The 12695-nt window shown below is 34.0% G+C and overlaps 1 protein-coding gene across 6 annotated transcripts in view; it reads right to left on the reverse strand.

The window, feature by feature from the left end:
* Positions 1 to 12695, reverse strand: part of TUSC3 (tumor suppressor candidate 3) — a 283032-nt gene that overhangs the window by 33325 nt on the left and 237012 nt on the right. For 4 of the 6 annotated variants that reach the window (XM_019466760.2, XM_019466756.2, XM_019466758.2 and 1 more), the window contains 2 exons: positions 6486 to 6560; positions 2864 to 2954 (listed from right to left, as the gene is read on the reverse strand). In XM_019466760.2, coding sequence (XP_019322305.1) covers positions 2864 to 2954; positions 6486 to 6560 — 166 coding nt within the window. Of the gene's footprint in view, positions 1 to 2863; positions 2955 to 3189; positions 3225 to 6485; positions 6561 to 12695 lie in introns of those variants that run through there. The other 2 variants (XM_053900915.1, XM_053900916.1) reach the window with 2 other exon arrangements.

The following is a 12695-nucleotide window of genomic DNA, read 5'->3' on the forward strand; positions in this document are numbered from 1 at the left end:
ATAATATACATTAAACTTGAACTCCACTCTTCTGAATGTAAATATTATCTGTCCATTCTGCCACTCTCTCTCTCTAAAGAGTTTTATAAACAGGAAGTGAAGTGGTAATTAACAGAGAATGGTTCATTTTAGTTTTTTACTAAATGAGAGACATGGGTCGTAAGTACTTTTATGGAAATTTTTTGATTTTTTGTAGGTCAAAGTGTGTCCCTGAAAAATAATGGGGAATTACCCATTACTGAAGACTACCGTGTATCACTACTAGCTCTTTGCTTTTCTTTGAAGATGGGACAAGCCTAAAGTTAATCTTTATTTAATATAAAAAGGAATTCATTGCTACCCCTGGAATAAAATTTCCTTTCTGAACCATGGCTCAGATGGTAATTAGACCAAATTCTTAATAATCTTGATATTTCACTGGTAGTTTCAAGGGACTCAGGAGTCCAATTAAGTTCGTCAAAAGGTTCAGGGAAAATCTGTTCTTCACTCAACTGAATCATGCAAATATAAAACAGTTACTTAATCTTCAGTGTAAAGAAAATCCTGCTTAGGAAAGGAGATTAAATACAAATGAGTTTGAAATATTTACATCTGAATTAATGATGATAATTAGCAACTTATTGAATAATTAATACTGATAATTAGCAACTTACAGTTATGGAGTAATTAATACTATGTGGCATTTACCATGTATTCGGTAATGTGTTAAGTAATCTACATGCATTCTCTCATGTAATCCTGACAAGAGTCTTATGAAGCATGTAAATTTTTTTTCATTTACAAATGAGAAAACCAGTGTTCAGAAGAGTCCAGTAACTTGTCCAAGGTCACACATCCAGTAACAGATCAGGAATTTAAATCCAGGAAGTTTGCTTACTGAAACGTAACAGAGAACCTAGGAGAGTTAGTGATGGTGTGAAACCTACTGATACTGTAGAAAAACAACAACAAAAAAACCCCTAAGACTAAAATGTGGGACAGATTGAAGGAAACAGGATAAATATTTCATGCAGATCCTACCCCTTCAAAAGTTAGAAAGATCAACAAAAATAACAGCGTGAAGTACTGAGAAAATATCATGAAGGGTGTAAGGGTTTAAGATTTTGTGACGTTTAAGACTGAAGTCAAAACAGAAATAAAACATGTAAAGATGACTACATATAGAAGAAATGAAAGACTGTAGATTAAACAGAATTCAAAATTATGAGGAACTAATTAATAAAAATTCAGAACTGTGTTCAGAATTACCTCTAAACTATCAGTGGTATTTTTTTGATACAAAAGTTATAATTCTCAGACATTGTAATTAAAAGGGAGAACTAGAACTGACGTCCCTGGCTAAAGGTGATTTTTAAATTAGTGTATGCTGTTATGTTCAAATGTGCATTTTCACGAAGGGAGAGCTTAACAGTTTTATCCACAGGACAGGTATTATCCGCGGTAGGCAAGCAGTGGGCAGTTTTTTCATTCGTTTTAAAGGAAAAAAGTGTACTTGTCCTTGCAGTTCCTCTCAAAGACAAGGATCTGGTCTTGGATGAGAACTCATTCTCCTCTTCTTTTGCAAGCCCACTTCAATGTATGTCTGCCACAAATAAGTACGTTAAGTTAGCCCTTGGTCCTCAGGGTTAAACGCAGGGCCTCACTCTCTGTGAAGACGGATAGCCACAAGTGTCTTTCCGTAAGTTCTCAGACCAGCACATGCCTTCGGGACTGTTGCGCATGTTTTCCTTTTCCTCTGATGATGGTGTCCTATATCTCATTCTCTCGCTCCTTACAAACTGCTTTTGTGGAGAAGAGCAAGTTGATTTTTTTTTTCTTTTAAATCAAGTACTACAATGCTTGTGCCACAGATACACCCTTCAGGGAATGGAAGCCGTTTGAGAACGCGGTGCTATGTTAGGTTCATAACTGACCAAGCTTCTCACACGCGACAATTCAGTGGGAGGAAATTTCTTTTACTTCCTTATCAACATCTTACATTTCTACTCTTCTTAGGATTATTTCTCTCTTTCATTCTTTCATTTATTACCTCTGTCACTCTTGCTTCTGCTATCACCTTTATTTTTTCCTCCAGTGAACTAGTTGTACAAATAGATATTTTTCCCCTGGACTGTCAGGTTTTTAGGATTTAGCTCAGGATTTGTCCAAATCTTTGGCATGTAATCTCTGCAGTCCTTTTAGCAAAACTTGCTCTTGTGATGTGTATCAGCTGCTTATTACCATGATCATTCATAAGAGAGCTGATTAAAATTTCTGAGAAAAAAATAAAAGCTTATTCAAAAGGAAAATGATGCAGTGCAAGAAAAACAAAACCCAAAGCGGGATCTACCACAACTAAGGTAACTGTAGCATAAATCCATGTGCTAGACTAATAAAGGAATAACACCTGTCAAATGTAAACTTGGTATCTTTTCGGGTTCATACTGCTTTCCTACACTGTATTTTGTTAGCTCTGAGAGATGCTAGAAATAAAATGAAGGAAACATGTATCCTATATGAACCTGACGAAGCCAGAGAATCTGCATGTGAATGATCAGATGGACAGACAAAACAAGAGAGAGAAATTCTGATGAATTCCACAAAGCTAAACCCGTTTTATTATATGTACATATATAATACATATGTAATACGTATCTCTAAAATGAAACGATACCCTGCCTGGGAACAGGGCCTGTGTCTACTAAGTCCTCTGCAAAGTCCAAGCTGAACACATGGCAGGTGCTCAAAAACTTGCTTAACTGAGTTTAAAGTCACTTGGCAAATGAGTTAGCTACTTTATGTTAGCCTTTAAATATGTATTACCCACGGGAATTCTGTTTATTAGTTAAAAACACAAACACACACATTAATATAATGATATTACCTGTAAGGATAGCCATGGTATTTGGAACGAAATATTGAAAGTAGAAAACTGAAGAAGAAGACCACCAGGCCTAATCCCACTAGGCAAATTACTAGAAAGAGACAGACAATGCTATTAGGGTCTAGACACATGCAACCCAAATGCATGTTTTTGAAATGCATTCAATTAATAACAGTATACTTACATTTTAATAGTTCATGGCACATACAGGCACAACAAACCAGATAATCCAAAATACAATGTATTCATTATTTTCCACATTCTTCTCAATGAAAATGGACTATTTGGGGTATGAAAACAACAAAAGTGACTGATCTAAGTCTTCTGGTGGTTTTCTTCTCTTAGAGAGTTCCTACGAGTACTAAAATGCCCCAGAGGGATCAAAACAAGACAAAATATGTGAAAACCACAAACATGATTATCAGCCCCTGCATTATAAAGCATTGGCTATATTAGCATAGACATTTGCATTATCAGAAAAGTAACTATAATTTTACTTTTTTCAGGTGCCATGCAATATTTACAAGGAAATGTTATTTTAGATTATTGACTAGATTACTGCTTCGGTAAAAGCCTGTTACTTAGAAATAGTCATCCTGGTGGACAAAAAGTTAAGAATAAAGGCTTCAGGAACAAAGTAACGTGGATTCTGGAAAGCCAAAGTGGGGACATCCCCCCCCACATTGTAGGTCACTGTGTCAAAGAGTTGTTTGTTTTCACGAAGGTAGGGAAGGCCAGTATTACAGTAAGAGGTGCTGTGGTCTAGGTTTCCCCTACCACTTTAAACCAGGCAAGTTGACAGTAGGGAAAATACTTTTTTGTTTTCTTTTCTTTCTGTTATGGTTAGGAAGATTTTACTCTAAAAGAGTAATAATATCTGTAACGTATGCAATGGGAATACATATGAAAATATATTGGGTATTTAAACAAAATTTATTTCTATTAGTAAAATATATGTTCATAAAATTAAAATACTTGTTAAAAATCTGAGCCAATTAAATGCAGACATGTTTAGAATTATGAAAAACTTAAATACATTTTAAAAAATTGAAACTGACTTAAATCTATGCCATAAATAAGTAGAAATTGGAGTTAGCTCTTAATAAGAAAAATCTAAGCATGTCTTAAGAATCAAACATTTGCACAATACTTGTATACTTTCATTAGCTTCAGGTAATTCTTAGAAAATATTGAAAAAAATCTGAAATAATTATAAAAGAAAGAGGAGTAAAGAAATGAAATACTAAGGCACAGGAGAACAAGGAAAAGTTAGCAGTTCTATATACTTCCATAATGATAAAATACATTTAAAAGTATTCTAGCAGGTCTGAGACCAGGTTTAATTACAATCCTGGAAATCAAGCAGTAGGTAAGGTATGATACTGTCAAAAAATGGTCTAGAAATCTGTCAGTTTTCATTCAATTCTACAGGAATATCAATCAGTTTTGAGTACAAATTGTTGAAAGTCATAAGCGCTTAAAAGCATTCAATTGCAGCCTCTGTGACATTTCATTTCAGACAAAGTTCATGCAGTTGAACTTCAAATGAATATTGGCAGAAGATAAAGTAAAAATCTGGTTGAATACCTCAAAATGAAAAAAACACCTTTTTAAAAATGTGTGGACTATCCAACTATGACAGACACCAGGCACTAGATGTAACAATGTTAAAACATCCCTGCTTATAACAATGTTACTAAACCCGTAATTAATTACGTGATGCTTTATTTCATACCTCACCACGTTTGGTATTTTTATCAAACACTTCATCCTTCCTTTCTTTTCTTTCTTTCTTTTTTTTTTTTTTCTAATTTTTAGAAGCTAGGTAAAACCCTTTTATTCCCTTTGCCACTTTGGTCGTGCTCCATGGTCAATGAAGCTCAAAGTACATGATCAAGTAAAACAATATATTTACTTGATTCTGCGCAGTGGAACAAAATAGTATTAGTCAAGTCCTCGTATATAGGGAAGGGAGAGGAACTGAGTGAGTACTAGTGAGGAGGTAGTAATTACTGAATTAACCACTGCAGCCCAGAGAAGTTAACAGACTTGTGAGGAAATGCTATGACACAATCATTCTGACCTGAGCAATTACAATCACAGCCATTGTATTATTATATATCAAAAAGGAATAATTGTAAAATATATTTGCCATGTCTCTTCCTCTCAAACTACACGTGAATAAATAGTTTGACAGTGCTGGGGCTGGAGTGATATGCAGAGAAATTTCTACCAAGAGGAAAGTTGGAAGTACTGATTTTATAAACTTCACAGATGTTGTAAGATTAAAAATTTATGTATTTCTTACCATTACCTACTTTAATAAGACAGGACATATAATAAATAACATAAACATTATCTGTCATTTCCAAGAGCATATTGTTTGATAGATATATCATAAAATGACATTCTGCACATTACTTATGCATTAGAGTCTTGAATAGTTTCTTTACAATAGTAAATCATGGGAAAACAAAGGACAGACTAAACTGTAAATTACATCCAAAATATTTTAACACTTAAGACAACTATTTAGAAATCATGATGATTTATTTATATACATGTCACCATAGGTGATACTTACAAGAAGAAAATAAGTCTAGATTTTTATTTTAAACTAAGATAAATTATGTGTCTCTTGGATACCTATAAATAAATTCAGGGTGTAAAAAGTTTCCAGAAATGCAGAGTATTGGGAAAAATTTTAATTATGGGTTTAATCATAAAATTATATAGGGATCTGATAATACTGTAAAAAGGTTTGTGGCAGGAAATTTAAGGCCCTCTCTTCTTTCCTAACCTATGCTCCTGAGGGTAGATTTTTTTCATATGTTCTTCCTTTGTCTAGCCAAAATCTACTACTTCATAAAAATGTATTTTTTTTCTACAACCCCCCGAAAGGAATAGTTCTATCAAAGGATAAAAAAAAATAAATGAAAGAAAGAAGGAAGGAAGGAAGGAAGAAAGATAAAACCTAGTTAACTTGCTTAGAAACAGAATGCTGGAAATCCGTACAGTTGTAAATCTTGGAATACCAATGGGAAAGGCAAAGACCCTGGAAGAGACACTGTCAACAGATCACCCCTTTTTCAAACGTTGATCAAAAGAGGTTTGGAGGTAATGGAAAGGTATTATATTTCAGTGTACAAAACCCATGTGAAAACAGAGTCCTTGAATGTATGCCTGATTCTTGGGGTAAAAGGAACACAGCCTTAATCAATAAAGTCTCTGAAGACTCTGAACAGAGAATTTTATGTCACTCTGTAGCGTGGACATTACTACGGGGACTCAGCTTCAGTAGACATGGGTCAGAGCAGCCCTGACAAGGGTAACAGCTTTCCTTTATATGCAATTCCACAGAAAATCGCCCACACCCATTTTGGAAGAAATATATTTTTAAGTATTTGTACACACACATCCAAAAAAAAAAAAAAGTAAAACAACAACAACAAAACAAAACCCAAAAAACAAACAAAAACAAAACAGAAAAGCCCTCCAAAAACACTTAAATCAGAACATTTCTTTAGAAATTTGTTTTCTAAGGACTTTTATACATTTCCCATTTTATTTAAATGAACCTTAAGACTAAAGCAAAACTACAAAAATAGCAACAGAGACTTACTCCGTCTTTTTCCAACATCTCCCTTGGATGTTGCTGCTTCATTTAGAAGAACCATCCCCATGGTGATAGCAGCATCTATAGTAGTTGTCAAGGAAACAGTAGAAATACATGCGGATAAAATCTATTAATTTTTCTGGATCTGAACACGATGTGTTCTGTTCCAGAATCGTTAAGTTGCAACTGTACACAGAGGTAGATAGGACTTATTCTTATTATCCAACACAAAATTACCATTCTTTGGTATTTGCCTGAAATTGAGAGATTTTGAAGGGTCAACTCGAAATGTTCTTAAGTTTCAGGACTTTAATTTCTTAGCACATATGATTTACATGGCTCTCATAATCAGTTATGCCATTTCATGTTATACATGAAGAGATGTGCTAGTTCTAGTCACAGGGACAAACTTCATTGGCAATCACGGAAAATTAGACTGTATTTACCATGATTTCCCCCCCAGTTCACAACGAGTGCTTGTGTGCATAGTTTTTTCTGCCTGACTTCTAACTAATGTGCTGTTTCATAGATTACCTTGTTTAAAGAGACATTTATTAAGATCAGGTATTGTGTCACTCAGAAATTTTTTGTTATTCAATTACAAATTTTACAAAAGAAAACATGCACATTATAATAAAACACACTAACAAATTCAGCAGCATCTTAATTTAGTGAAATTTACATTTTAAGAATGAACACAAAATTCTGTACCTAATGTCTGCTTGCAGCAGGATGAATATTTTCATACCATACTGAAAGAAGCCAGAGATTAAGAAAATGAGGGGAGCTTTCCACCTTTATAAGAAAATTCTTAACCGTGTTAAAAAAACATTTTTGACATGGACTAATGTCCATTTGACATGGACTAATGTTAAGATTTAAGAACTCATCAATTCTGGAAATATATTTATTATGTATTCTGCCCAAATGACTAATGGATTAAAGAATGAAGAGGTGAATAATTTTAGCCCAGAAATTCCTCAATTTGTTCAACTTTACTAAGGTTTCCTTGTATTCATTTCTACTGCTACAAATGTACAACCCAACATTAGTATCTTGTACAGGGTCTCTAATGTCTTCTACTCCAAACTGTGAAAACTCAAAGAATATTATCTGCCTATGTGTATGCAATTAAGTGGAGGAAGTCAAGGAAAATTCTGCAGAGTAAATATTTCCACTCTATTTTCAAAACCATTAGATCAAAGTACTGATTAATAACTGTAAAATATTTGAGTCTTTCAAATATATCCAATTTCTGGTAAACAAAAGATGCCTGACTTCTCCAGTTAGGCATTTATGCTTACAATAACTTCTCTATACAAAGTGTTTTCTTTTTTTTTTTTTTTTTTTTTTTTTGAATTTTAAATTTTATTAAAATCCAAGTTAGTTAACATATAGTGTAGTAATGATTTCAGGAACAGAATTTAGTGATTCATCACTTAGCTATAATGCCCAGGGCTCATCCCAACAAGTGCCCTCCTTGATGCCCATCACCCATTTGGCCCATTCGCTGACCCAACACTCCTCCAGCAATCCTCAGTTTGTTCTACTTAAGAGTCTCTTGTGGTTTGCCTGCCTCTCTCTTTTTATCTTACTTTTCCTTTCCTTCCCCTATGTTCACCTGTTTTGTTTCTTAAGTTCCACGAGTGAAATCATATTTATCTTTCTCTGACTTATTTTGCTTAGTATAATATACTCTAGTTCCATCAATGTTGTAAATGGCAAGGTTTCATTCTTTCTAATTTCTGAGTAATGTTCTATTACTCAGTAATATTCATTCTATGTATATCTTCTTTATCCATTCATCAGTCGATGGACATCTGGACTCTTTCCATAATTTGGCTTTTGTTGATAGTGCTGCTGTTGATAGGGTGCATGTGCCCCTTCAAATCAGCATTTTTGTATCCTTTGGGTTAATAGCTGGTCGTGCAATTGCTGGGTCATAGAGTAGTTGTATTTTTAATTTTTTGAGCAACTCCATACTGTTTTCCAGAGTGGCTGCACCAGTTTGCATTCCCACCAGCCATGCAAAACTGTTCCCCTCTCTCCACATCCTTGCCAACATCTGTTGTTTCCTGAGCTGTTCATTTTACCCATTCTGACAGATGTTATGTGGTATCTCATTGTGGTTTTGACTTCTATTTCCCTGAAGATGAGATGTTGAGCATCTTTTCATGTGTCTGTTAGCCCTCTCAATGTCTTCTTCGGAAAAGTGTCTGTTCATGTCTTTTGCTCATTTCTTCATTGGATTATTTGTCTTTTGGGTGCTGAGTTTGATAAGTTCTTTGTAGATTTTGGATACTAACCCTTCGTCTAATATGTCAACAAATAGTTTTCAATTTATTCTATTTAGCAATCCTTTATGAAACCCTTTCTGGAGAAAACCAGCCAATAACCCAAACAAACTTGCCTGGAAGCCTACTGCATACAAGAGAAAAAGCCACTATCAGCACTATGCAGTATCAGCACTCCCCTCTCCCCTCTCCCCTCTCCAACCAAGCCGAACACATGTATACACCATATACTACCACTAAATTTGGGGGGATCCATGATACATAGTTTGAAAACACTGAAATTTGGTTAATTATTAGAGTTCCTTGAGATTCAGTCATGTCATGAGGGCCTGAAAAGGGTAACATAAGAGAATCAATATTTCATTATTACCAGTATATTGAAATATATTTCAGTATTATCAGTCTGTGCACCTTAAGGATTTATTCTTAAAATGTTTTGGATAATCCACTGGAAAAAAACTCAAGTCTAGAGTCATAGGACAATGCTAATAATAAAGTGATGGGAAAAAATTAAAAGCTTGTACCAAACTGTTCATATGTAAGGGTTTCTACTGCTTGACTTAGCTCCCTGGAGCAAACTACTGTGACTGTATAGATCCTAAGGAGTTAAAGTCGGTCTCTCTTTCATCTTTTTCTGGTTCCATTTGCCAAAAATCCAGAAATAACCAAATTTAAACCACCACATCGATAAATAATCCTTAATAAGTTTATTGGGAATATAAGAACAGTTTTTAAACTGGGAATCCTCAAATTCAAGGACTTACTAATATAAATGTTTTTTTTTAATTTTTTAATGTTTATTTATTTTTGAGAGAGACAGAGACAGAATGCAAGTGGGTTAGGGGCAGAGAGAGAGGAAGACACAGACTCTGAAGCAGGCTCCAGGCTCCGACCTGTCAGCACAGAGCCCAATGCAGTGCTCCAACCTATGAGCTGTGAGATCATGACCAGAGCCGAAGTCAGATGCTCAACTGACTGAGCCACCCAGGCACCCCAAGGACTTACTACTATAAAACTCAGGGACATGAAGTTACAGAATGGCTTCTAAAGTAAAATGAAGAAGTTGTTGACTTTAATAGTGGTTGGTTATTATAATGGGGGTTTCCAGGTGGCAGGTGATTGGTTACAAGTGATTATCTCATACCAGTTTTAAAATGATGACATAAGTTTTTTTTATGATTATCAGAGGTATTTACAAGAAATATCCCAAGTTAAGGTTTGCTTATACTCATGAAAAGGGCTACATTTAGTCTTAAAGTGTTTATGTGGCTTGAATGATTTTTTCTGCCAGGGAATTCTCAAGTGTGGTTTCTATTTTATATTTCACTTTAACACCCCTTACTTTATTCAGGTACAAATTTTAATCTACACATTTAAATAGACACACTTGATCTGAAAATTCATAGAAAATTCAGATTATTTTAACTGTAACAAAATATTTTTTTCAAATATTCAAATTAGAAATGACATTTTAAAATGATTCTATGTAGATATTATAAATAAAATACTTTAGGACCCCGTTTCCTACATAGCTTCTGAAATTTTATTAATAAAATCAATGGGAAAATAACATAATTTTCAGGGTAAAATTTTATATATACACAAACACCCATGTGCACATATATAGATGTGACATAAATACACATATATGTAGATATAATCTCAAGGAAAAGTATGTTTTATTAGGCAAAAAAAAATTGGATATTAACTATAGTTACACAAGTATAACATATCCCTATTCAAAGATCTTCATACCGTTTTCACCATTTTTTCTCTACAAATTTTTAAGATATGATGGGAAAACTATGTGAGCAAACAACATGCTTCTCATTGGAATTTTTGAACTTCACACAAATTCAGTTTGCAAGGGAAAATTATGTATAAGATTTTCATAAGCATAAACCACATTTTGCTGGGCATTTATCTTATGCAAAATTGTTCCAAATATTTGCTATTACAAATATTCCTACAAAGATATCTTTTTACATGTACATGGGCCATGTTTTCTCTAAGGTCTACATGTAGAGTTTTCTAGAGAGTGCACATATGTATTTTCAAATTAACTAAGGTTTAATCATATTGTATTTTCCTTATATTTCACCAATAGTATTGCCAAACTATTGATTTTATCAAACTGATTAGGGAGAATCTGTATTAATAGTTTGAGTATCTTTTGATAAGCTCATTTCTTTTTAATCTTTTGTATATTGTTTTTTTTCTTTTTCTTTTTTTCTTTTTGCTCATTTTCCCATAAGTCTTTTTCCTCATCTGTGTATTTTTCTTAACTTGTAGGACACTTCCTTTTTCTGGACATGAAAGTGTTGCATATAAACTCTCTTCCTTTCATGTGTTGTCTTGTATATACGTATATAGGTTATTTAATACTAATAGCCAACATTTATTTACCCCAACTATGTGCAGGCAACTGAGGTAAGCACTATGCATGGATTTCTCTCATTAAGCCCCTTAACAGTGCTGTGAGGTGGGTATTGTTTTATTCTTACTTATAAGTTAGGATAATGAAACTTATGGGGGTTAATAACCGGGACACTGTTAGGCACTACTGGAGCCAGAATTCAAACCAAGGCTATCGAAGCCAATGCCTATTTGCTCTTAACTACAATGCAATGTGTTTTTTTACATATTAAAAAAAAAAAACCTTAATATGTTTTTTTAGTATGTTGACATACATTGTGTAAATTTAAGGTGTACAACATGTTAATGTGATATATTTACATACTGTAATTTGACTGCCATTGTAATAATAATTATCACCTCTATCATATTACATAATTATCCTTTTTTAAAGGTTGAAATAATCAAGTTCGAGACTCTTAGCAAGTTTGATCATACTACAAGATTGTTGTCTATATTCGTTTCACTGTGCATTGGTTCTCTATGGCTTATTTACTACTACTCTCATTAAATTTGTACCCTTAACATTTGTCTTACTACCCTTCATTTCATCCTCTGATAACCACCATTTTACTGTTTTGACAAGTTTGGCTTTTTAAAATTCCACATGTAAGTGATATCATACAGTAGTGGTCTTTCTTGACTGATCTCACTTAGCACACTGTGCTCAAATTCCATCCATGTTATTCCAAATAGCAAGACTGTTTGTATGCCTATCATTTTGCTGTTTTGTTTTTGTTTTTTACACGTCTATCAACAGACACTTAGGTTGTGTAGGTTATATCCATATCTGGCTATTCCAAATAATGATGCCATAAACAGAGGGGTGCATACATCTGTCTAAATTAGTGGGTTTGTTTTTCTGGACACATACCCAGAAAGGTAATTGTTGAATCCTATGGTAGTTTTATTTTTAATTTTTTGAGGAAACTCCATGCTGTTTTTCTATAGTGGCTGCACCAATTTACATTCGCATCAACAGAACAAACCTCCTTCTTCTCCACAGCCTCGCCAACACCTATTTCTTACCTTTTTGACAACAGCCACCATAACTGAGGTGGTATCTCATAGTGGTGTTGATCTGCATTTCCCTGATGGTGAGTGATGTTGAGCATCTTTTAATGTATCGGTTGGCTATTTGCATGTTGTCTTTGGAAAAGTGTCGATTTAGTATTCTTCTGCATGCGCTTATCCATTTTCTTAAAACTATTTGTTAAAGAGACTCTTTTCCTCATGGAGTGTTCTGGGCCCTCCGGTCAAATTTGAGTAGATTGTATATGCAGGAATTTAATTTTGGGCTGTCTATTCTGTTCCGTTGGTCTCTGTGTCTGTTTTTGTGCCAGTACGATACTGTTTTTAATACTATAGCTTTGAAGTATTGTTTGAAATCTGTGTGATACCTCTGGTTTTGTTCTTTTACCTTGGGATTGCTTTAGATATTTTGGCTGTTGTGGTTCAGTACAAATTTTAGGAGTGTTTCTCCCATTTCTGTAAAAAAAAAAAAAAA

This window comes from Panthera pardus, unplaced genomic scaffold, assembly GCF_024362965.1.
Source record: "Panthera pardus isolate Hobbes unplaced genomic scaffold, ASM2436296v1 HiC_scaffold_13, whole genome shotgun sequence".
NCBI classification, from domain to species: Eukaryota; Metazoa; Chordata; class Mammalia; order Carnivora; family Felidae; genus Panthera; species Panthera pardus.